Genomic DNA, 23,334 nt, shown 5'->3' with positions numbered 1-23,334 from the left:
TATGATTTTTTTTTCTTCTAACCTAAGGGGGTGTCCCCGTGTCCTGTGTAGCGTTGTTGTTTTTTTTATAAACAGATCGTCTGATAAATCCTTGTATTGTCCCTTTATGTATTTATAAATATTAGTAATGTCCCCTCTCAGTCGCCTCTTTTCCAGTGTAAACAAATCTAACCTTTTAAGTCTTTCTTCATAAATCAGTGCCTCTAACTCCTTAACCAGTTTGGTGGCTCGCCTCTGAACCCTTTTGAGTTCCAAGATATCTTTTTTATAGTGAAGTGCCCAGAACTGTACACAATATTCCAGGTGAGGCCACACCAATGATTTATACAGTGGCAGGATTACACTCTCATCCCTAGTCTCCATTCCCCATTTTTGCATGCTAACACCTTATTGGCTTTTGTTGCTGCATTTTGACATTGCATACTGCTACTAAGTCTATTATCGATGAGCACCCCCAAATCTTTTTCAACTATCGTTATCCCTACATTTTCCCCATTTACTTTATAGGCTACCCTATTGTTCTTAGTTCCAAAGTGCATAACTTTACATTTGTCTATATTGAACCTCATTCTCCATTTATCTGCCCAGACCTCCAGTCTAGATAAATCATTCTATAGAGACTCAACATCCTTGTCAGAATTAATTACTCTACATAGTTTAGTATCGTCTGCGAAAATTGACACTGTGCTTTCTAGGCCCACTCCTAGGTCATTAATAAATATGCTAAACAGCAATGGCCCTAGTACTGAACCCTGCAGTATTCCACTAAGCACTGAGGCCCGTTCAGAGAACATCCCATTAATCACCACTCGCTGTTCCCTGTTGTACAGCTAATTACTCACCCAAGTACAAATAGTGTTTCCTACCACAAGCTCTCTTAATTTGAAAATTAGTCTCTTATGTGGGACTTTGTCAAAGGCCTTAGCAAAGTCTAAAAAGACAACATCCACTGCTTTACCCTGATCAATATTATCGCTCACTTTCTCGTAGAAGCTTAAGTTAGTTTGACATGACCTGTCCTTCACAAAACCATGCTGATTCCTATTAATAACCTTGGAGGTATCGAAGTACTCTAGTATGCTATCCCTTAATATACCAAAAAGTATTTTCCCCAGTATAGATGTCAAACTTACCGGTCTATAGTTACTGGGATGAGCTTTAATTCCCTTTTTAAATATTGGGACTACCTCTGCTATACGCCAGTCCTTCGGTATCATTACTGATGTAATTGATTCACTGAAAATCAAATATAGGGGTCTCGATAGCTCTTAGTTAAGTTCCATAAGAACCCTGGGGTGAAGTCCATCTGGCCCAGGAGATTTATTTATCTTCATTTTACTTAGTCTCTCCTGGACTACTTCCTCGTTTAACCAAGTACTTAGCAACGGGTTGTTATTATAGCTTGAGTTGTGCTCTACTCTCCTCAAACGGTCCTCTCTCGTGAATACTGATGAAAAGAATTTATTCAATAACTGTGTTTTTTCCCTATCATCATTAATCAAGACATCCAACTCGCCCTTTAATGGTCCAATATTCTCCTTTTTTAACCTTTTACCATTTATATACTTAAAGAACTTTTTGGGGTTTGTTTTACTCTCCTTTGCGATTTGTTTTTCGCTTTCTATTTTAGCTGCTCTGATTACTTTTTTGCATTTTTTGTTACATTCCTAGTCGAACTAGAATGATTCCTCCTTCCCGTCAGACTTAAATTCTTTGAAAGCACGCCTTTTTTATCCATTTGTTCCTTGATCTTCTTATTAATAATAATAAGAAGAATTTTATTTATATAGCGCTCTTTCTCCAACAGGACTCAAGGCGCTTTACAGACATCAAAAACAATACACATGATACAGAGGATTTGAGTAATACAACAATAGATAAGCAACGCAGACATAAAAGAAAAACCTTAAGCCCACAGAAAGCATAACGCAGAATTGGTGCAGGTATTTTGGGTAATAACTTCCAAGGGTTGTGTATTCCACCCTCACAGGTACCAAGTGCAGCAGCCATCTTGGGCGCTCCGCGTAGGATTACCCAGGGTGGAATAGTCTACCCCTAGAAGAGATGACACAAAATGGGAGTGATTTCAGAGTCCTACAGTTTAGAGTAGGGTTCCAACAAAACCACAAGGTCCATGTATTTTTCATCCCATCCACAAGTGTACCATATGGGGCAGCCATGTTGGGCGCACTTTGGAGGTTACACTGTGGAAGGTGAGCCATACAAGGGCCAAGTTCATATATGGGAAAACTGATGCTTATGTAGTAGTATGATGTACCCTGCATGAAGGGCACAATGGAAAGGTGTGCAATCAGTGGAGGTACACATTACAGGAAAACACATGGTGGGGTGGAAGCGAGCAATGAAGAGGAAAGAAAAAAACAAAACAAAAACACAATAGCAGGTAACTAGTGGCAGAAGTAGGAGTGGGATAACATTTTGATCAGATCTTAGTACGGGGGGGAAGGAGAATGTGGGGGGCATACTCAGACGCAATGGTGATGTCCCTGCTGATCCTGGTCCTCTTCCCCCACAGTTCCCTGTTCATCTTGATGGTTAGGCCCAGGGGCAGACTTGATGTTCTCAGCCAGAGAGGTGGTAAGCCTGGTCTTGGTGTTCTCATGTTTGAGGCGAGGAGAGGCCACATAAAGTTCCAGAGTTTTGTGGTAATGCAGTCCTTCTGTTATCTTGTTAGTTTGTTTGCCTTCTGTTTTCCTTCGGTTTAACACAGGTATAACACTGCTATTGATATTAGCTGCCACTTAATAACTAGCCACTTCATATACTAGGCACTGCAGCGTCCTAATAGGCCTTGCGTCCTATGCTATACTGACTAAATAAGTCTACAAACACTTCCTTTCTGATTACAACCCCCTCCCCCACACAGCAACCCTCCTCCAAAAGGTGTTAATGACTACCAAATGTGAGATCACTAAACCCAGTCAAACACAAAGTTTTTGCTGACTACAGATATTAATCCACTTAACAATTTACCAAATATATCCTTTAGCTAGAAACAGTGGTCAGCCCTCTGCATTAGTTACCAAATATATCCTTTAGCTAGAAACAGTGGTCAGCCCTCTGCATTAGTTACCAAATATATCCTTTAGCTAGAAACAGTGGTCAGCCCTCTGCATTAGTTACCAAATATATCCTTTAGCTAGAAACAGTGGTCAGCCCTCTGCATTAGTTACCAAATATATCCTTTAGCTAGAAACAGTGGTCAGCCCTCTGCATTAGTTACCTGTTGGTGAGAAGGAGAGACAGGAGTCAATTCCAAATATCAGCAGAAGATGCAACCAGTGAAACACAGGTATAACACTGCTATTGATATTAGCTGCCACTTAATAACTAGCCACTTCATATACTAGGCACTGCAGCATCCTAATTAAGCCACATCGGTTTGAATTTACTACTCCTGTTTTTGTTGACCTTGGGAATAAACAAATGAGGGCTTATTGAGCACAGTTGTAGAAACATCCAACATTTCAGCTGTATTCTTACCATGAAATACAATTTCCGAATTGATGTCCTTCATTGCTTGTTTCAGCAAGTTGAAATGAGCTTTTCTAAAGTTTAAAGTCTTAGTTAGACCCTTATAGTGTTGTTTCTGGAAGCTGATATCGAATGTGATCATATTATGATTGCTATTTCCCAAGGTCTCCCCTGCTTTAGTATTTAATATTATCTCCTCATTGGCCCTCATTCCGAGTTGTTCGCTCGTTATTTTTTTTTCGCTACGGAGCGATTAGTCGCAAACTGCGCATGCGCAATGTTCGCAGTGCGCCTGCGCCAAGTAAATTTGCACAAAAGTTTGGTATTTTACTCACAGCCTAACAAGGTTTTTTCATCGTTCTGCTGATCATAGTGTGATTGACAGGAAGTGGGTGTTTCTGGGCGGAAACTGGCCGTTTTGTGGGAGTGTGCGGAAAAACGCAGGCGTTTCAGGGAAAAACGCGGGAGTGTCTGGAGAAATGGGGGAGTGTCTGGATGAACGCTGGGTGTGTTTGTGACGTCAAACCAGAAACAAAAAGGACTGAACTGATCGCAGTGTAGGAGTAAGTCTCGAGCTACTCAGAAACTGCAAAGAAATTTCTATTCGCAATTCTGCTAATCTTTCGTTCGCAATTCTGCAAAGCTAAGATTCACTCCCAGTAGGCGGCGGCTTAGCGTGTGCAATGCTGCTAAAAGCAGCTAACGAGCGAACAACTCGGAATAAGGGCCAGTGCTGTAGACGGATGCAGTTTAAGGGAGAGGCAGATAGAATTATGTATCATCTATTCTGAATATGATTAGTTGTAAATTCCAGGCATTGCTCTTCCCAGTATATGAGAACTCTAGAGTTATATTAAAACTCAAGTATTCCTGTGCTCAGGAAGCCAACAAAGCTCCCCCGCTTACCCCAACCGCCCCTCTCTCTATCCCTATCCCCTCTCTTCTGTACCCCAACACACACTTCCCTCTTCCATTGCTGCTCCATACCGACTTTCCTTTCCCCTCATAGCTCCATTCCCATAATGAAAAAATGTGTTGACCTATTTTGTGTTGACTGTTATCATGTCTTATAGTGCTTGATAATTATGACTCTTAAAATTATCAAATCAGGCGCTCTGATATAAGGCACAAAATATAGCTGTTGGTCACCCAATTTATATAATGGAATTGATATACTTATAGCTATATACTTATAGCTGCTCCCACATGAGTATTCTGCGATACTCAAATAGATACAAAGTAATTGTGAAACATGCAATATCACAAGAGCGCGCTAGATACCGATCATTACTATATAAACATTTTATTCAATCACATAAAATAAAAGCATAAAAAATGCAATGCATATTTTCAGAAAAGAATTATTCTCACTATTACATCAACACTCCTGTTTCTCCATATAATTCTTATAAATGATTTTACAAATGATGATATATGTATATATTTATTATATATGAAATGTGTTAAGTTGTGTTGCCTACAGCTCTCTCTCTATATATATATATATATATATATATATATATATATATAGTTTATCCGTGCACTGGTGAATATATAAAATGTTAAGTATGGTGATTGAAACCTGGTCCATTAACAGCATAAAACACCTGCTGATTAACTAATCGAGACACCTGTGAACAAGCACCTGAGAACCTGCAATCACAATGCTTCTATGATTGGTTACCCTGGAGCTTAAATAGAGCTCTCCTCTGCACTGTTTTACCTTCTGATGAAACCGTGGTTTGATTTTCACGGAGAAACATGTTAAGGACATCTCACGCTGCTGTTTTTCCCTGAGATCTACACAAGCACAGCACCACAGTCCGGACTCCAGCACACGGCAAACTGTCTGAATTCTGCAGCTACGAACGGCGCTCTCTCTCCCCGGTGAACTGAATAGAACACCGCCGCTCCCACCAACCACAACGGATTCCGCATGCTGACAGCCAGCCTCACATGAGACTCTAAGGAATAAGTGGTGAGCATAAAATTGTTTGGCGGTCGGGGGAGGTAGTAGCATAGCGCCCATCGTTTATACAGCTGAACACTTACCATCTAGTGAACACCATTCACATTCCCTAAAACAAATTGGGACTTTATCATTTGCTTTGGAGCGAACCAGCCACACTGGTCTTTTGGATGTGGACATCTGTGCAATATACAATTGGGATACAGTATATGGCAGCGTGTAAATAATATCAGCAGTGGGAATAATTCTTTTATGAAAATATGCATTGCATTTTTTATGCTTTTATTTTATGTGATTGAATAAAATGTTTATATAGTAATGATCGGTATCTAGCGCTCTCTTGTGATATTGCATGTTTCACAATTACTTTGTTATCATGTCTACTTTTTGTACTGTCTACCTTTTCCATGTCTACCTTTTCCATGTCTACCTTTTCCATGTCAACCTTTTGCATGTTGACTATATGGTGTTGATCTATTGACACCTGCTACATCTGCCCCACCTGCAGTACAACATGGTTTTGCCCAGTTGCTTGGTTTCTTACTTTACTTACAAACATAAATCAGGCCCACAGTATAATACCAACAACAAAACAAAGTTCATTAATAAACCATATTAAGAACCCAAAAAAATCAGAATTTGCAGTTACCCTTGATTTAGCTGAGAACTACTCGCGTGTCATACAGGGTGAGACCCAGAGCTACAATTCTCCCATTTGTGGTGTATTACACGGGTGAAACAAAACTGCGCATCTTAGCTACTGTATGTTGTTACTTCAGACTGTCTGGAACACAACACAGTGGCAGTCTACTGCTTCCAGAGGAAACTCAAAGCCTAAAAGAATTAGTTTATCCCGTAATAATGAAACTGACCAAGAAAAAGAATCTCGAATGTCAAATGATAGAGAAAGAATGGCTATACAAAGATTGCTACCATGTGAAGTCTGTGATGGTCACTAGATAAAATCATAAAATGTAATAATCTTGAATCCATGGTGGTCATTCCGAGTTGATCGCTAGCTGCATTCGTTCGCTGTGCAGCGATGAGGAAAAAAATGGCACTTCTGCGCATGTGTATGCGGCGCAATGTGCACGCGCGACGTACTATTACAACGAACGATGTAGTTTCACACAAGGTCTAGCGAAGCTTTTCAGTCGCACTGCTGGCTGCAGAGTGACTGACATGAAGTGGGCGTTTCTGCGTGTCAACTGACCATTTTCAGGGAGTGTTCGGAAAAACGCAGGCGTGCCAGGAAAAACGCAGGCGTGGCTGGGCGAACACAGGGCGGGTTTGTGATGTCAAAACAGGAACTGAACAGTCTGAAGTCATCGCAAGCGCTGAGTAGGTTTTGAGCTACTCTAAAACTGCACAAAAAAACTTTGCTGCCACTCTGCGATCCTTTCGTTCGCACTTCTGCTAAGCTAAAATACACTCCCAGTGGGCGGCGGCATAGCGTTTGCACGGCTGCTAAAAACTGCTAGCGAGCAAACAACTCGGAATGACCACCCATATCTCTATAGCTCACGTGGCAAATTCCTGCTTGCAATATTTTTATAACTCCACATTTTAAAGGCAGAAATTTGTTAGGCTGAGAGTAGATTTGATTCACATAAAGGTGGTCATTCCGAGTTGATCACTCGTTGCCGATTTTCGCAACGCAGCGATTAGGTGAAAATGTGCATGCGCATGGTACGCAGCGCGCATGCGCTTAGTAATTTTACAAAAAACTTAGTAGATTTACACAAGCTCGAGCGACGTTTTTCCAACGCTCGAGTGATCGTAGTGTGATTGACAGGAAGAGGGTGTTTCTGGGCGGAAACTGGCCGTTTTCAGGGAGTGTGCTAAAAAACGCAGGCGTTCCAGGTAAAAACGCAGGAGTGGCTGGAGAAACGGGGGAGTGGCTGGCCGAACGCAGGGCGTGTTTGTGACGTCAAACCAGGAACTAAACGGACTGAGGTGATCGCAATCTAGGAGTAGGTCTGAACTGAAACTGCTAAGAATTATTTAGTAGCAGTTCTGCTAACCTTTCGTTCGCTATTCTGCTAAGCTAAGATACACTCCCAGAGGGCGGCGGCCTAGCGTGTGCAATGCTGCTAAAAGCAGCTAGCGAGCGAACAACTCGGAATGACCACCAAAGTGTGGAAGTATACAGTGAAGTAGAAGGAGAACTGAGGAACTCTCTAAGGGGGAGGCCTTGCATTAAATCTTAAAGGTGGTGGTGAAAGTCATATTAATTGTATGATAGAAAAGAAGGGTTATAATTATTTGTAGACAGACCAGGTAGTTGTTTATGATCAACCCGTTGACTGGCCAGTGACAAAACAGTCTCAGGTGACACCTGTTCCTGGCAATCGGACTTTGATATCCGTTGGAGGCCGGTTACTAAAAGTTGGCAGGCATGTTTAAGGTTCCTTTTAAAGATTTGCAGTAACTATACTGTAGTCTTAAAGTTTTGACCTGGGGGTTTCTTATGTGCTGACTGAGTTCTGGAATACAGAACTATGAGGCGGCTCCATCGCAAACGTGCACTCCAGGCATGACTAGGCTATCTGTCCGCCTAGTCACGCCGGGAGTGCACAGAGACGCTCCCATTCAGAGTGTCTCTGTCCGGGCGCGCGGACGGAGACGCTCTCCATTCAAGTGAATGGGGCACGTCTCCGTTGCGTGCAGCCAGACAGGGAAGCGCTCGGCAATAGGTGCGCCCAGGCAAGGCGGACAGCCGGGCACGAATGGGACACCGGGCACAAATTGGTAGCATCTCTGTATGCTCAGCGGTAGGCAGAGGCGCAGGCGCACTGCTCGCCCCCGCCTGCGGTGCAGCCTTGCTCAATGAACGCAGCTCCATCTGTACGGTTAACTTCTTCCTTCCAATGCAGAATAATCACTTCTGTGCATGCGCTGTATGCAAAACCTCGCCATTTGCCTCCGTGCTAAGAGATCTTGAGGACCAGACCTCTGCTTCAGAACCCAGCCGTAATACATTGCACATCTGCTGCACGTCATGATTTCCATCAGGATGCACAGATTAATATATTACTGTAGAATGTATTTTGAAAGTTGCTTTAAAAAAGTTTTACATCTTTACAAAAACACTAGCCACAAAATACAATTCAGAAATGAGTAGCAATGCCGTAGAGACTCTGATTACAGGGAATATGGGAGTTTCAGCAGAAGAGACGTTTAATTGAACTGGGACGATGCAACCCCCAGAAAACACTAACCAGTCAGTAATCCAACCTATACGATCCTATATAAGGAGATAGATTACTGTAGTCATGACTTGCTGTGCTGAACTCCATAATACCCGGGGAGGACTCTGTGATGATTATTAAAGTATGGAAATCTCAATCATCGGAACATCGTGGAAATTATGAGCCACGTATTTATTTGTAAGTTTGGATAACTTAGTATGTTCAATAAACTACTGGGAATGACAGGTGTAATATTAGCATTATTAGCATTCGCATAGACAGGTGATGGGAATGTATTTTGAAATGTATTTGTCTCTGGTCAATTTAGTATTATTACTAAAGAGCAAAAATACAAAACAGGGTGAAACAAGTAACAGCAGTAAGATGTACATAGTAACAGATGGGAGCAAAAAAACGGACAAATAATAAACAGATGTAGTAAAAACACAATCGCATAGCTGCAAACGTGAGAATAATACTGATATGACGGAACAAATTTGAGCATACAAAACTTTATTGAAAAAACAGATATTGACACAGTTTTTAAAATAAAGTTTGTAAACATTACTCAGCAAATATTGCTAGAACTTGTTTTTAAAACAAACCCATTTGTGATTATTATTTTTATTTATTTATTTCTTTATACCTGCTTTCTTGGGTTACACTTGGGATGCAGTCAGAATCCTGGCTGTCAGAATCCCGACGCCGGAATCTCTACACTATTCGGAATGCTGAAACAGACATCCCAAATAGGTACACATCCCGGGGCCAGAATCCAGACAGTCGGATGCCAAACGTCTAGATACCGCGGCGCTTGAGAGGTAAGCCATAGGGGGAGGGGTTAGGTTGCGGGGGGAGGGTTAGGTTTAGGCAGCGGGGATGGAGGGTTAGGTTTAGGCACTTACAGGGGATGATTAGGTTTAGGCACTAAGGGGGGAGGAAAAGGTTAGGCTGTAGGGAGGCAGGGTTAGGGTTAGAGAGGTAGGTAAGAGGATACTGTATAATACCCCTTACTCACCGCTGTTGGATTTTTCCCGATTCAGATCCCAACATCGGTATTTCAAACGTTGGGATCCCGTACACCAGCTTTTCCTACTGAACAATTACACTTAGCACTTACTTGAACAACATATAGTAACATAGTTGGTGAGGTTGGAAAAAGACAATTTGTCCTTCGTGTTCAACCTATTTGTGGTCTCCTACATTGTATTATTTTTACGACTAATTTTATCTGTTGTGAATTTCTGCCGTCATGTTTATTCCTCTTTTTTTTCCCTTTACTATAGTGCATGATATAGCCTCCATAACCCTGTATATCCTTATCCATTAGGAATTTGTCTAGCCCATTTTTAAAAGTATTGACTGAGTCCGCCATTACTACTCTCTCAGGCAGGGAATTCCAAACACGTATTGTCCTTACAGCGTTACAATGAAGAAACCTTTTCGCCAGTGTGAAATCTCCTCTCCTCTAACCTAAGCGGATGTCCACGTCCTCTGTGTCCATCTTATCAAAGGGGGTCATTCCGAGTTGTTCGCTCGTTGCCGATTTTCGCAATGGAGCGATTAAGGCAAAAATGCGCATGCGCATGGGTCGCAGTGCGCATGCGGTAAGTATTTTAGCACAAAACTTAGTAGTTTTACTCACGTCCGAACGAAAAAATGTAATCGTTAAAGTGATCGGAGTGTGATTGACAGGAAGTGGGTGTTTCTGGGCGGAAACTGACCGTTTTCTGGGAGTGTGCGGAAAAACGCAGGCGTGCCAGGAAAAAATGCGGGAATGTCAGGAGAAACAGGGGAGTGGCTGGCCGAACGCAGGGCGTGTTTGTGACATCAAACCAGGAATGAAACGGCCTGAGCTGATCGCAATCTGTTAGTAGGTCTAGAGCTACTCAGAAACTGCTAAGAATTTTCTATTCGCAATTCTGCGAATCTTTCGTTCGCTATTCTGCTAAGCTAAGATACACTCCCAGAGGGCGGCGGCCTAGCGTGTGCAATGCTTCTAAAATCTAAAATCTGCTAGCGAGCGAGCAACTCGGAATCACCCCCAAAAACAGATCCTCTGCAAGCTCTGCATATTGTCTCCTTATATAGTTTGAAATGTTAATCATGTCCCCTCTTAGTCTCCTCTTTTCTAGTGTAAACATGCATAACCTAGCAAGCCTTTCCTCGTATTCCAGCGTCTCCATCACCCTTAATTATTTTGGTCGCCCGTCTCTGAACCTTTTCTAGTTCCAGGAGATCCTTTTTGTAGTATGGTGCCCAAGATTATGCACAAATGTGGCCTCACTAGGGATTTGTATAATTTGCTCTGACATTTAGCAAAAATACAGTACAGGTTATGCAGTCTGTTCAGTCTATATGTTACCACTCACCGACTACTTATCATGCTGCAGGGGTCTCCCAGATTCTTTTATTGATCTGTTATTCTTTATATCACACAATCAAGACTATCCTACGTCATTCCCAAACAAGAATTTGTATGTTCTATTCTGTAAAATATAAAAGAAATGTCCATTCTGATTTTTTGGTTTGCTATAGCGATCTTTTTATATTCCCGTCTTGATAAGACTTGTAACCAAATCCGAGAAATAACATTTTAGTATTTGTTCACAAATTACATGTGTTCAGGGTGTTGCTTTGTTTTTTATAAATGTATTCTTCAGTTCTCCCCTTAATAGAGTAGTAAAAGTTGCTTGTCCTTATCTTTATTATTTACACTATTTCTTAAAGCTTTGTCTAGAGACAAAGGGGTCATTCCGACCTATTCGTAGGCAGCGGTTCTTCGCTGCGGTGCGAACGGGTCAGAACTGCACATACGTGGCGCCCACAATGCGCACGCACATCGATGCCCGGTGACGGTAGTTGCTGGGCAGTGACGCCACCAGCGGAAAAAGTGATCGCAGCGGTGATCGCAAGAAGACTGGCAGACAGGAGGCGTTCCGGGGCGTCAACTTACCATTTCCCAGGCGTGGTGAGGCGAACGCAGGCATGTCCAGGCGTTTGGTGGGCGGATGTCTGACGTCACCGGGACCTTTGTCGCTGGATCTGTTGCACAGAGTAAGTAGGTCTGACCCTGGTCTTGTTTTGCAGGAAACTTTTTTTTAGCATAGCAGAGCTGCACAAGCGATTGCAGCCCTGCTATGCTAAAATACACTCCCCCATAGGCGGCGTCAAGTTGATCGCACGACCAGCAAAAAGTTGCTACGTGCGATCAACTCGGAATTACCCCCAGTGTTAATTAATTAAGACATCAAATTTCCTCTATATAGTGTAAGAAGATAAACTGTCAACTTGCTCTTTATTTCTCATCCATTGTTTCCGAGAGGTATGGCCATCAAATTTTCACTACCATGAGCTAAAGTGAGCATCATATATTTTCTTCATACTTATATTTTCCCCTTACTGCCTTATCAGATATTCAAGAAAAATTCAGATTTTCACAATGACTTTTATTATTTATTAAATGTCCAATTAAAAAAACTTTGCTCAATCTCATCCACAAAACAAGCAAATTACCGTTAATCAATTTTGAACGAAAAGTGCAATCTCACTTCTACAGTATATAAAAATATAATACCCTATCTATTGTATCAGTCCTTGAACTGCATGATCCCCTTACAAGAACTGATTTCAATATTGGATCCCGAACAAACTACTAGCATTAGGAAATCTTGAAAACTCCTTCAAATAAGCAATAAAAATATTGTAGAAAATATACACTAGATGACAGCTAATTCCTTTTTAACTACAAAAAATGTTCTGCAAGACCACAAATCTGTGTTGGAGAAACTACATTGAAGTTGACCCCTTCAAACATACAGGGAATAAGATATGCCTACTTATGCCAATGCAGTCTGGTGCATGCTATATTCGTGGTTCGCAACACATGGAATCCCTATTGGGCCGCTCTTAGAGGATGAGGTGGCAGAAGGGTGGGGCATTCACTTTCTTATCTTCTGTCATCATCCTGCAAAACCTGGGAAATTAACTGCGTCCCGATCACGTATATTTCTAGTGAGTAAGCTGGACAGATGCAGTAATAAGCATATAGTTACTATTGTCCCGGCAGCAGGATCTGTGTCTGAGTACTGAAACCACTGCGGGCCTGAGCAGAGCAGGTATTGTTATATAAACTAATTGAGGGGGCTGCCTATATTATCCTTAAGTTTGAATATGAGAGAGATGTGTATCAATTCTTTTGATATGGACCCCCTCAACTTTTGTTATAGAGCGTTCGTATAAGGCAGTGATTTCCAACATTTGTCAATTCGCAGCACGCCAAACATGACTTGGCCAAGGCACACCATCAGTCCCCACAGGGAAAAAAAACCACACACACATTGGCCCCCAAGGGGGGGAAAACACACACATTGACCCCCACAGTAATTAAACACATTGGACCCCATAGTAATACAAATTGGCTACCACAGTAATTAAACACATTGGCCTCCACAGTAATACAAACACACTGGTCCCATAGTAATACAATAAAATAAGCAATATAGGGGGTAATTCCAAGTTGATCGCAGCAGGATTTTTTTTAGCAATTGAGCAAAACCATGTGCACTGCAGGGGAGGCAGATATAACATGTGCAGAAAGAGTTAGATTTAAGTGGGTTATTTTGTTTCTGTGCAGGGAAAATACTGGCTGCTTTATTTTTACACTGCAAATTAGATTGCAGATTGAACACACCCCACCCAAATCTAACTCTCTCTGCACATGTTATATCTGCCTCCCCTGAAGTGCACACGGTTTTGCCCAATTGCTAACAAAAATCCTGCTGCGATCAACTTGGAATTACCCCCATAGAGTACTAAAGCTGGGTACACACTACAGCGATGTCGTCACAATATGCCGTTTCGTAACAACTCATTGCCTACATCGCTCAGTGTGTACGGGAGATTGCGCACTCCCGCAGCCCCTAGCGATGGACGTTTGGTCATATGTTCTGCACATAAAACCACTAGCGTCCTGTATTATGCTAATGAAGGATGGAACATGTTTGTTCTGACCTTCATTAGCATCGCCCCAGTGTACACACGATCTAGGGCTGACAGGGATTTGTTCCGACGTCGAAACGAATCCCCGTCGCTCTATTGTGTACCCAGCTTAAGCATTTAGGTTGTATTTATTTTATTTTTTTAGGATCTAAAGGGACATTACGGATGTGCTTGAGTAAGTAGGGGAGGGACATAAACATCCTATAACCACAATTTTATCAACATCTAAAAATATTTGCTTTATATGTGAAACTTTTTTAAGAAATAAGAGCTTAAAAAAGATTAAAGAATAAAGTGAATATTTTTAGATATTTAGATATTGTAGGGTGTCGATATCCCTCCCGCGTGAAATTTTTATTTATACTAGCAAAGGCGCAGTGTGGCAGTGTTACAATCACTGGGGGCTATTGCAGATAAGCCAAATGTTTCTTCCAAAATCTTTTTGAAACTCCACGCAGACCTTCCTACTTTTATTGCAGGACTCAATAATGACTTCAACCAAAAATTTATTGAAGTAGAGATTAACCCATGAATGGGGTACTCTGCAGACTCAGTAATATATTAGCGTTTTTGCTATAGAGTAAGTTGAAAGACAATAGATTTCATCGATTAATTTAAATTTAATATAAGGATATCATTTTATAGTATTTTTTATATAATCTTTTAAAACAATTATTCCTTTCTATGGTAACACTCATGAGTACAGTCTACCCTATAAATATGTTCCCATTTAGTATCTGTTCTGTCTGATTTCCTCATAACAGATGTAATAAATTCATTTTATTACTACTATTATTATTATTATTATTATTATTATTTTTCTTCTTTCTCGTTCTCTGTTATTTGCATTTATTTATTATGTTTATTTTACTACAATGTGGCTTAGGTTGAGAGGGTGTTGATATCCCTTCACTTGGATATTCTTATTTGCATAGGTATAGTAAAGAGTATAACATATAGTATGGGACTATTACATTCAATGGAAATGCAGGTATAATAAACGTTGCCTTATTGGTAAATACAGTAGAGAATTATTAATTTTATGTTAGCACCTTCCTTTATTCCACTACCCTTCATCTATTTATTTATTTAATATGAACTAGCTGTTCTACCCCGTTCTTCGCACGGGAGTTTCTGATTTTCACGGTTATACATATAAATGAGTGTTCACATTTTTGTAAATCTATAGAGTGACAGGACCATTTTTGTAGTTTATTCAATTCTACACCCTGGAGGTACAATCCAAATTTTGATCCGATTGTCCGTTTGGGCGTTATCGTCCACACAACGCAAGTCATGCATCGGTAATGATGTCATTATGTCATCCTTCTTTTCATCTCTTTAGGGGAGGTTTAATAAAATTCTAATTACGCAGTTTTCCTATTTCCCACCAGAAGAATACCTATGTTACATTTCATCTTCCTAACATATCGGCAAATAAGAGAATAGTGATCAGTCAGTCAGTCAATGAGTGAGTGAGTGAGTGAGTGAGTGAGTGAGTGAGTGAGTGAGTGAGTGCGTTTACATATATATATATATATATATATATATATATATATATATATATATATATATATATATATATAGCAACACAGAACGGGCAGCACTCCAAGGATTTTTTGATAGGCACAGCTACAAGCTCCTAATGTCAGTCAACGTTTCAGGTGTTTTTATTGACACCTTTCGTCAATTCTGTGCTGCCCGTACTGTGTTGCCGTTTGCTAGTCGGTCTGTGTCCCATGGGAGGGTACCAAGGTATCTGTTTTAACTTAAGTGGAGTGCCGGTCACATATGCATTGACTATATATATATATATATATATATATATATATATATATATATACACACATATAGATGTGTGTTCTTACTTACAGGTACTGCAATTTATGTTTCTGCATTATCAGAAATTGTGTGAGAAATATAAGCATGGCAGTGACAACACTATTAAGTGACAGAGGGATCTGTTCATTGTTAATTATCCAATTTACTGCGAGTCGTGCAAGAGGATATCAAGGTGCCGGAACAATTCTTTACTGCTCCGGTGCAGAGGCAGCTGCTGAGAAAAGCATCATCCCTTGCCATTGCCAATTTTGCTGCTAATAAGTAGCAGTGAAAGATTACACTAAAGGGCAGTGTAAGTGCGTATACGTGAGCTGATTTCACATTTGCGCACAGAGGGTGATCACAAAGAACCCTCTTCACACTGCAGATCTTCTTCCAATAGGAAGGTTCGGGGCTCCAACAACTAACGACACAGTTGCCGCGATAAAGCTTCAAATACTGTACCTTTAGTTTTTGGGGCTTGATGAATATGTGCCGCCCACATCAGGGCACTAATGATGAAGGGACCCGTTACATAAAACGCACGGAAACTACTGTTCCCACAAATGTAACAGGCCCGCTATGGGCAACTTCACCACAGGCTCACTTCTCCACTCTTTTCACTGCTTTATGAATAGACCCCTAAGAGATGAGAAATCAGACAGCTGTCTGCTTTAGCAAATGATTCCTGACATTTGGTTAATAGAGCAGTAATTTCCCTGTGAATCTTTATTATCCCAGTTCCACATAAAGAAATCCAAGTAATAAATTCTGAGGCTAACAAAGAAAAAAAGGGAACATTTTACTTATTGCTCTTGTAGCTTTCATTTTTTTTTTATATAGAAATTGTTGCTGTAGTGTAAAGTATTTGTGGAGGGGGGGACGGTAGGGATATGAATTTCCCCTTCACTTAGAACACAATGAATCCAAGAAGAGGAACATTAACTTTCTATCACAATGGCAAATGTGTCATCTGTTTTTGAAGTTTCTAAGGGGAAGAGAAAGAAGTCTGCTGACCAAGACACAAGACTACACCACGCCTCTGAAAAGCTGGGTATTTTCTAGGGATTTTCTACAGAAATGTTCTCAGCCAAGAGCGGTTATTGAGCTTAGACATGAATGGGGGGGGGGGGATTTACTAATCCTTGGAGAGTGATAAAGTGTAGATACATAAAGTACCAGCCAATGGCAGTTAGGAGCTAATTGGTTGCGACTCAGATGACTGCGCAGACTACAAAACAATGGGGGTCATTCCGAGCTGATCATAGCTGTGCAACATTTTGCACAGCTACGATCAACTTTCCTGACATGCGGGGGGACGCCCAGCACGGGGCTGGTCCACCCCGCATGTCAATCCGGCCCCCCTCACAGAAGTGCAAAGGCATCGCACAGTGGCGATACCTTTGCACTTCAGGAGTAACTCCCGGCCAGTGCAGCTTTTGCGAGCTGGCTGGGAGCTACTCCTCGCTCCCCGGTCCGCAACGGCTGCGTGTGACATCACGCAGCCGCTGCGGACGGCCCCCCTTTCGGTGCGGCCACACCTGCTTTGGCCGGACCGCGCCTACGAAACGGCGGCTAAACGCCGCCTTTTCGCCCCCTCCCGCCCATCGATCGTCTCTACCTGTCAATCAGGCAGAGGCAATCGCTGTCCTGCCACGGCTGTCGGCCGTGCCGCATGCGCTGGCGCACAAAGGCGCCGGCGCATGCACAGCAAGGACCCGTTCGCTCTGCTGCGAACGGGTCAGAATGACCCCCAACAGCCACTTGCGACCGCCTTTGACATACTGCATCCACCTGAATTTGGCCCTAAGCTCATACACATACAACTTGTTGGTTTTCTGTGCAATACGAGGCATCGCCTAGTGTCCACTTAGCTAATGTATGCATCTCCATTAAGATAGATGCATAAAATGGAATTGCATATTCTCCAGCTTCCTTCCCTGTGTCATGTGTCAGCATCATTACACCTACTCCTCCACATCAAGCCCTCTCATACCTTTTATGTACGGACCCCTATAGCAGCTTTTATCATGAACTCCCAAGTGTCTCATGTGCTTTCTTAGTGGGTTGGGGTCCCTGCTGTTAGGCTCCACTCCCAGATTAAACCAATTTAAGAATTTGCATTTAGTGTACTATGGGTGTCAGCAGGAACAGAATTACATTCAGTGTCTCTGCAGCTCCTCGCTGTCTCTGCAGCTCCTCACTGTCTCTGCAGCTCCTCACTGTCTCTACAGCTCCTCACTGTCTCTGCAGCTCCTCACTGTCTCTGCAGCTCCTCATTGTTCTGCAGCTCCTCACTGTCTATGCAGCTCCTCATTGTTTCTGCAGCTCCACACTGTTTCTGCAGCTCCTCAGTTTCTGCAGCTCCTCACTGTCTCTACAGCTCCTCACTGTCTCTGCAGCTCCACACTGTCTCTGCAGCTCCACACTGTTTCTGCAGCTCCTCACTGTCTCTACAGCTCCTCACTGTCTCTACAGCTCCTCACTGTTTCTTCAGCTCCCCGATCCCATGTGTTATGGTGGCTCCTCCGGTGGCCGCTCATCGCTGATTATGCTTCGGGTGCCTGAGGCATTCAAAGCATAATCCCTGATAAATGCCGGCGATCCTATTAGCAGCGGGAAAGTAAAGCTGCTAATAGGATACGTCCTAAAATATGGTTTCAATATAATAATATTGGTTAAATTAATGTAAGCGATGAACCAGTTACCTTGATGGGACAACTGACAACAGCTGACTAAAGTCCAAGCCAAAATAAATGAAAATAAAAATAAAAAATTAAAAAACAGTTTACAAAACTTCTTCATACAGGGGCAGAAGTGTAATGGAACAAGAGAACCAGACATCTGTGAGCACATTCATCCTCCTTGGCCTCTCCAACATCACGCATCTTCAGGCTCTATACTTCCTGCTCTTCCTGGGGATTTATACCATCACACTCTCAGGAAATGTTCTCCTGATTGTAGTAGTGAGAGCCGACAGCCAGCTGCACACTCCTATGTACTTCTTCCTTAGCAACCTGTCATTCATTGACATCTGTTTCTCCTCCACCATTGTGCCCAAACTACTAGCCAATACCTTATCTCAGGACAAAAGCATTTCCTTCTTAGGATGTGCCTCGCAGATGTATTTTTCTTTAGCCTTGGGAGCAACAGAATGCATAGTATTAGCTGTCATGGCCTACGACAGATATGTGGCTATCTGCAATCCTTTGCGCTATCAGATTATCATGAACAAGACTCTGTGCCTTTGCCTGGCTGCTTCTGCCTGGACTGTGAGCTTCCTCAACTCCGTGATCCACGCCACATTCACCTTCCAGCTGCCTTACTGCAGGTCCAACCGTGTTAACCACTACTTCTGTGAGATGCCTCCTCTCTTCCGCCTCTCCTGCAGAGACACCTTCTTCAATGAGGTGGCGGTGTATATCTCCGGTGGATTAATTGCACTTTGCTCCTTCGTCTTGACCATTATTTCTTATATTCACATCATTTCTAACATCCTGAAGATCCGCTCCAGCAAAGGGAGATACAAGGCGTTCTCCACATGTGCCTCACATATAACCGTGGTTTCCCTCTACTACGGCGCCATTATGTTCATGTACCTACGTCCTCGGCACAGTTACTCCCCAGATCGGGACAGAGCGGTCTCCATACTCTACACGGTGGTGACGCCAATGCTGAACCCCATCATCTACAGTATAAGGAATAAGGATGTCAAAGGAAGTCTAAAGAAGAAACTGTCTCCGACGGTATGTAAATAGCCACCGCAGACAAAATGCAAGGAGGACACTTCCAGGGCTGTCATGCCCAGTTCTGTGGTCACCATTCTAGGTCATGTAATGTGGATATATTTGTCACACAACTTGCTCCTATTGTGTCATGGTGCAGAAGTTTCCCAGTTCAGGCCAAAGCACTGCCTACTGCTATGTTTGGATAATACCTGTCATTAAGTTAAACTGTTCATGCTTTATTCCTATGTATTGGCGGTCTGCTATCCATTTAAGTATTATTCGTCTTTAAAAAAATTATACATACAATTTCTGTAAGTTATGGGGCTACCCACATAGAATGATTGTCAATATATACAATACTATAATCAAGAAAACACAATGGCCCTCATTCCGAGTTGTTCGCTAGCTGCTTTTGGTCGCAGCGCGGCGATTAGGTGAAAAAGCGGCATTTCTGCGCATGCGTACGGGCCGCAGTACGCACGCGTGAAGTACTTTCACACAAAACTATCCAGTTTTACACAAGGGCGGGTGACGCTTTTCAGTCGCTGTGTTGATCGGTGAGTGATTGACATGAAAGGGGTGTTTCTGGGAGGTAACTGAGCGTTTTCCAGGAGTGTGCTAAAAAACGCAAGCGTGTCAGGTGAAAACGCAGGCATGCCTGGGGAAACGGGGGAGTGGCTGGCCGAACGAAGGGCGTGTTTGTGACGTCAAAGCAGGTACTAAACTGACTGAGGTGATCACAAGGAAGGAGTAGGTCTGGAGCTGCTCAGAAACTGCATGAAAATTTTTACGCACACTTCTGCTAACCTTTCGATCGCACTTCTGCTAAGCTAACATACACTCAAAGAGGGCGGCGGCCTAGCGTGTGCACTGCTGCTAAAAGCAGCTAGCGAACGAACAACTCGGAATGAGGGCCATTGTACACAATGGTAAAAGTCTTTTTCATACAAATACTTGTGTAGCATAATAATAAGGTGTAAATGGGTTTCTAGGATAATGTCCAGAGGAAAACAGTTCCCAAAGAATGGTGGGTGACTTCCTTGCATGTCAATAAATCGATATTTGGTGAATCAATATGTAGAATCTATGGATGATGGAGAAAATATATGCGCCTCATAGTGTAATATATTTGCTAAGTATTAGAAGTATAGAGACTGGCAATACGAGGGTGGTTCAGTAAGGAAGGTAACAAGACCTCTTACGTGTGTAATGTTCTCTATGTCATTCTAAATTCTCACCAGAGTAGGCAGACCACCGCTTCCCCTCCAGGCCATTAAGTTGCACCTCATATCAGTCATTCTGTCCCAACATCAGCTATACGGTGGTGGGGCTGGCGGGAACATGGTCACACATTGAAGTGCGTAGTGTGATCAGATTTCTGCACAGCACAGGGCACATCAGCAGCTGGAACTCATTGCCAACTTGTCTATGTGTACGGTGATAATGTCATGTCACGGAAACAAGTTTGTCTTTCATAACAGCAGGACAGACGTTCAACGTGGAAGCAATCCGGCCGGCCAAGCACGTCCACCACAGGCAGACAGAGCACCAAACCAGCTTATCTGGTATTAATGATCCAAATTCTCCATAGTGATTTTGTAGTCATCCTGGTGTCTTCAACATTCCTGCAGCAATATTATGAAATGAACTAAAAAAAAACAAAAAAACAGTAATACCAGTTGGACAGGGAGTACTAAAGGCGAGTACTGTGCCAATAGTTTAAATTGCTCCGTGCTGAGTAAATCATTCTGCGTACCAGAAAAGAGAACTTTGTAGCTCATCTACCCAGAAGACACCAGGTTACACAACCTTTCCTCACTTCCAGTATATGGTAGATGATAATCCTCTTTGTGCCATATGTGAAATAAGAAAACAGAGCCACGTGATAAAAACACACATTTCTTCCACACACATAATACCAAAAACATACAATAAAAATATTTTATTTAGTAGAAGCCTGTACTATACTATGCTCCATATACTGTATATACATGCGACAGGAAGGTGAAGAGCTTCTCGGACACTCCAGGTGAGTCTACACACTGCAATATGCGTGCACAGGGGCATCACTGAAGATGCATTATTAGCCACAAGGTCCTGTTCCACTCAGCCTGCGTGATGGCACTGTTCACAAACCCACCCTAGTGAAATGGGTAGGAGGGGATGTGATGATACCTCAGTATGATCCTGCAATTGCAGCACATAATAATGCAGTGGGCGGAGCCTAATGACACAAAATTCCACAGTGGCCGGCGTCATGCCTCGTGGTGGTGTGAAATACAAATTAAATATGTATGTATCCATTATACTCTTTTTCATCCTTATGCAGGAGGTTTCCATGCAAGGACAGAGGTCCTATTCAAACTAAACAGGAAGACTGTGATTCACAGACATTGCAAATGTATTCTGCAATTTGTTTGGTTTGGAATACTTATACATAGGGACAGGTCCAGTGATGTCACAGCAGCTCTCATGACTGCAGACTCAGGTTTTGACCTGCATTAGATCCATAAAGAACATTGGGGGTTATTCAGAGTCCTAAGCAGCTTTTGCTAACTTAACCGCCACGGCCATGTTTCCATTTGCAGGAAACGCGGGCGACGCCATCGGGCCGCTTCAAAAATAGCCATGACACGGCAGCGTTTCCTGCTCCACTCCCCCCTAACGCCACGTCACCCCCACACACACGCCCATTGCCTGTCAATCATTTTGCGATCGCAAGTGCGTACACAGCTGTTTGTGATTTTTTTCCCCCCAATTGCATCCATCTCTGAAAAGCCCCCATTGTCCTAATCATGTGACATCAACTTTTGTAAAGAAATCCGCAGATGCAGTGAACTATCAGGCTAATACTGAACAATGAGTTGTGCCTGAAAGTTTACATCCCTGAAGACTCATTTTCTACAGTGGTCAGTCAGGGAAGGCATTCGGTCAGAGAAGGCAGGCATCTTATAGAAGATGATAGTGTAACACTGTAATTGGCAGAGCCTCAGTTGCTTCCTGGAGTGACATGCAGAAGTGATTCCGCTTGTATACTCAGTGTACTGCTGAACGACCAGTGTTACAGACAAGACATCCATCCCGCACTGACTGCTACTTCCAAATGTTACTTCCTCTTCTAGCTTCAGTTCTGCTGCAAATCTTCACAGGTAATGTTTATCATTTACTGATGCCTATAACGTCTCAGCTCGTATGCGATTATATTCCAGCACTTAACTGTGCAAATCAACATACATGGATCAGTAAGTAGAGACTGCTACAAGAATTGTTTTATTTCATAGAGAACTTACAATTCACCTATTTTATCATACTATGGAGTCAATTCAATTATGGGTGAATCCTGTGAAGCAGTGCGCATACGTATGGTAGCCCCAGAATAGCACATTTTAACATGCAAGCCCTATGAGTGGAGTTCGGGAAGAAATTGAGGCAATGAAGGGTGCTGATGCTGCAATTCCAAAACCATTACAACAGCACAAGTTTATTTATAAAGGGAGAATATACCTAATGCCAGAGAATACACCTAATTCCAGAGAATACATCAACAAAATGAGTGACTCTCCCTATGGGGTATATTCAATACCTGTCGGATCCTTTCTAACAGAAAGGATCCGAAAGGTCAGTATTAAAGTCGGATTAACATTGTCAGAAACGGGGCAAAAACCTGTCGGGTTTGGCCGCGCTTCCGACATGCAACATGGATTCCGACAGTCCACGTGGTTTCCGACAAGTCGGGAATTCCCGACCTGTCGGAAAAAAGCTGCCAGCACTGAATAGGTCGGAACCTCTTCCGACCTAAACCTATCGGAAGCTGGCATCTTTCCAACAAGACGGCAGCTTCCGACACTTATTGAATACACCCCTATATGTCTATTGCCGCCGTCTTCAATGGCTAGTGCCAGTGGTGGGGTAATAACTCATATGGAAAACATCAGGTTCATTTAAATTGAAACAAATCTGAAAATGATTAACTAAAAACACAAAAAAAAAACAGGGATTCACTCCTGTTCTTAGACAGGAACAATTGTGTAGAAAATACTCTGGGGCAGATGTACAGTACTAAGCCTTGAAGAGTGGTAAAGTGGAGAGAGATACAGTAGTGGGGTTCTATTCATGTATACAATGAAAA

General features: G+C 42.4%; 1 protein-coding gene across 1 annotated transcript; it reads left to right on the top strand.

The window, feature by feature from the left end:
* Window positions 1-18,299: 18,299 nt before the first annotated feature.
* On the top strand, window positions 18,300-19,235 carry LOC134980807 (olfactory receptor 5V1-like). Its single transcript, XM_063947780.1, has one exon. It carries the CDS (start codon window positions 18,300-18,302, stop codon window positions 19,233-19,235), a length of 936 nt encoding a protein of 311 aa, XP_063803850.1.
* The last annotated feature ends 4,099 nt before the right edge of the window (window positions 19,236-23,334 follow it).

The sequence above is a fragment of the Pseudophryne corroboree genome, chromosome 12 (assembly GCF_028390025.1).
Source record: "Pseudophryne corroboree isolate aPseCor3 chromosome 12, aPseCor3.hap2, whole genome shotgun sequence".
In the NCBI taxonomy this organism is placed as follows: Eukaryota; Metazoa; Chordata; class Amphibia; order Anura; family Myobatrachidae; genus Pseudophryne; species Pseudophryne corroboree.
Note: the sequence above shows the minus strand (reverse complement) of the source record. Positions and strands in the feature narration are given on the sequence as shown.

Coding starts and splice junctions, on each gene's coding strand:
- LOC134980807 (XM_063947780.1), top strand. CDS start 18,300: ATGGAACAAGAGAACCAGACATCTGTGAGCACATTCATCCTCCTTGGC.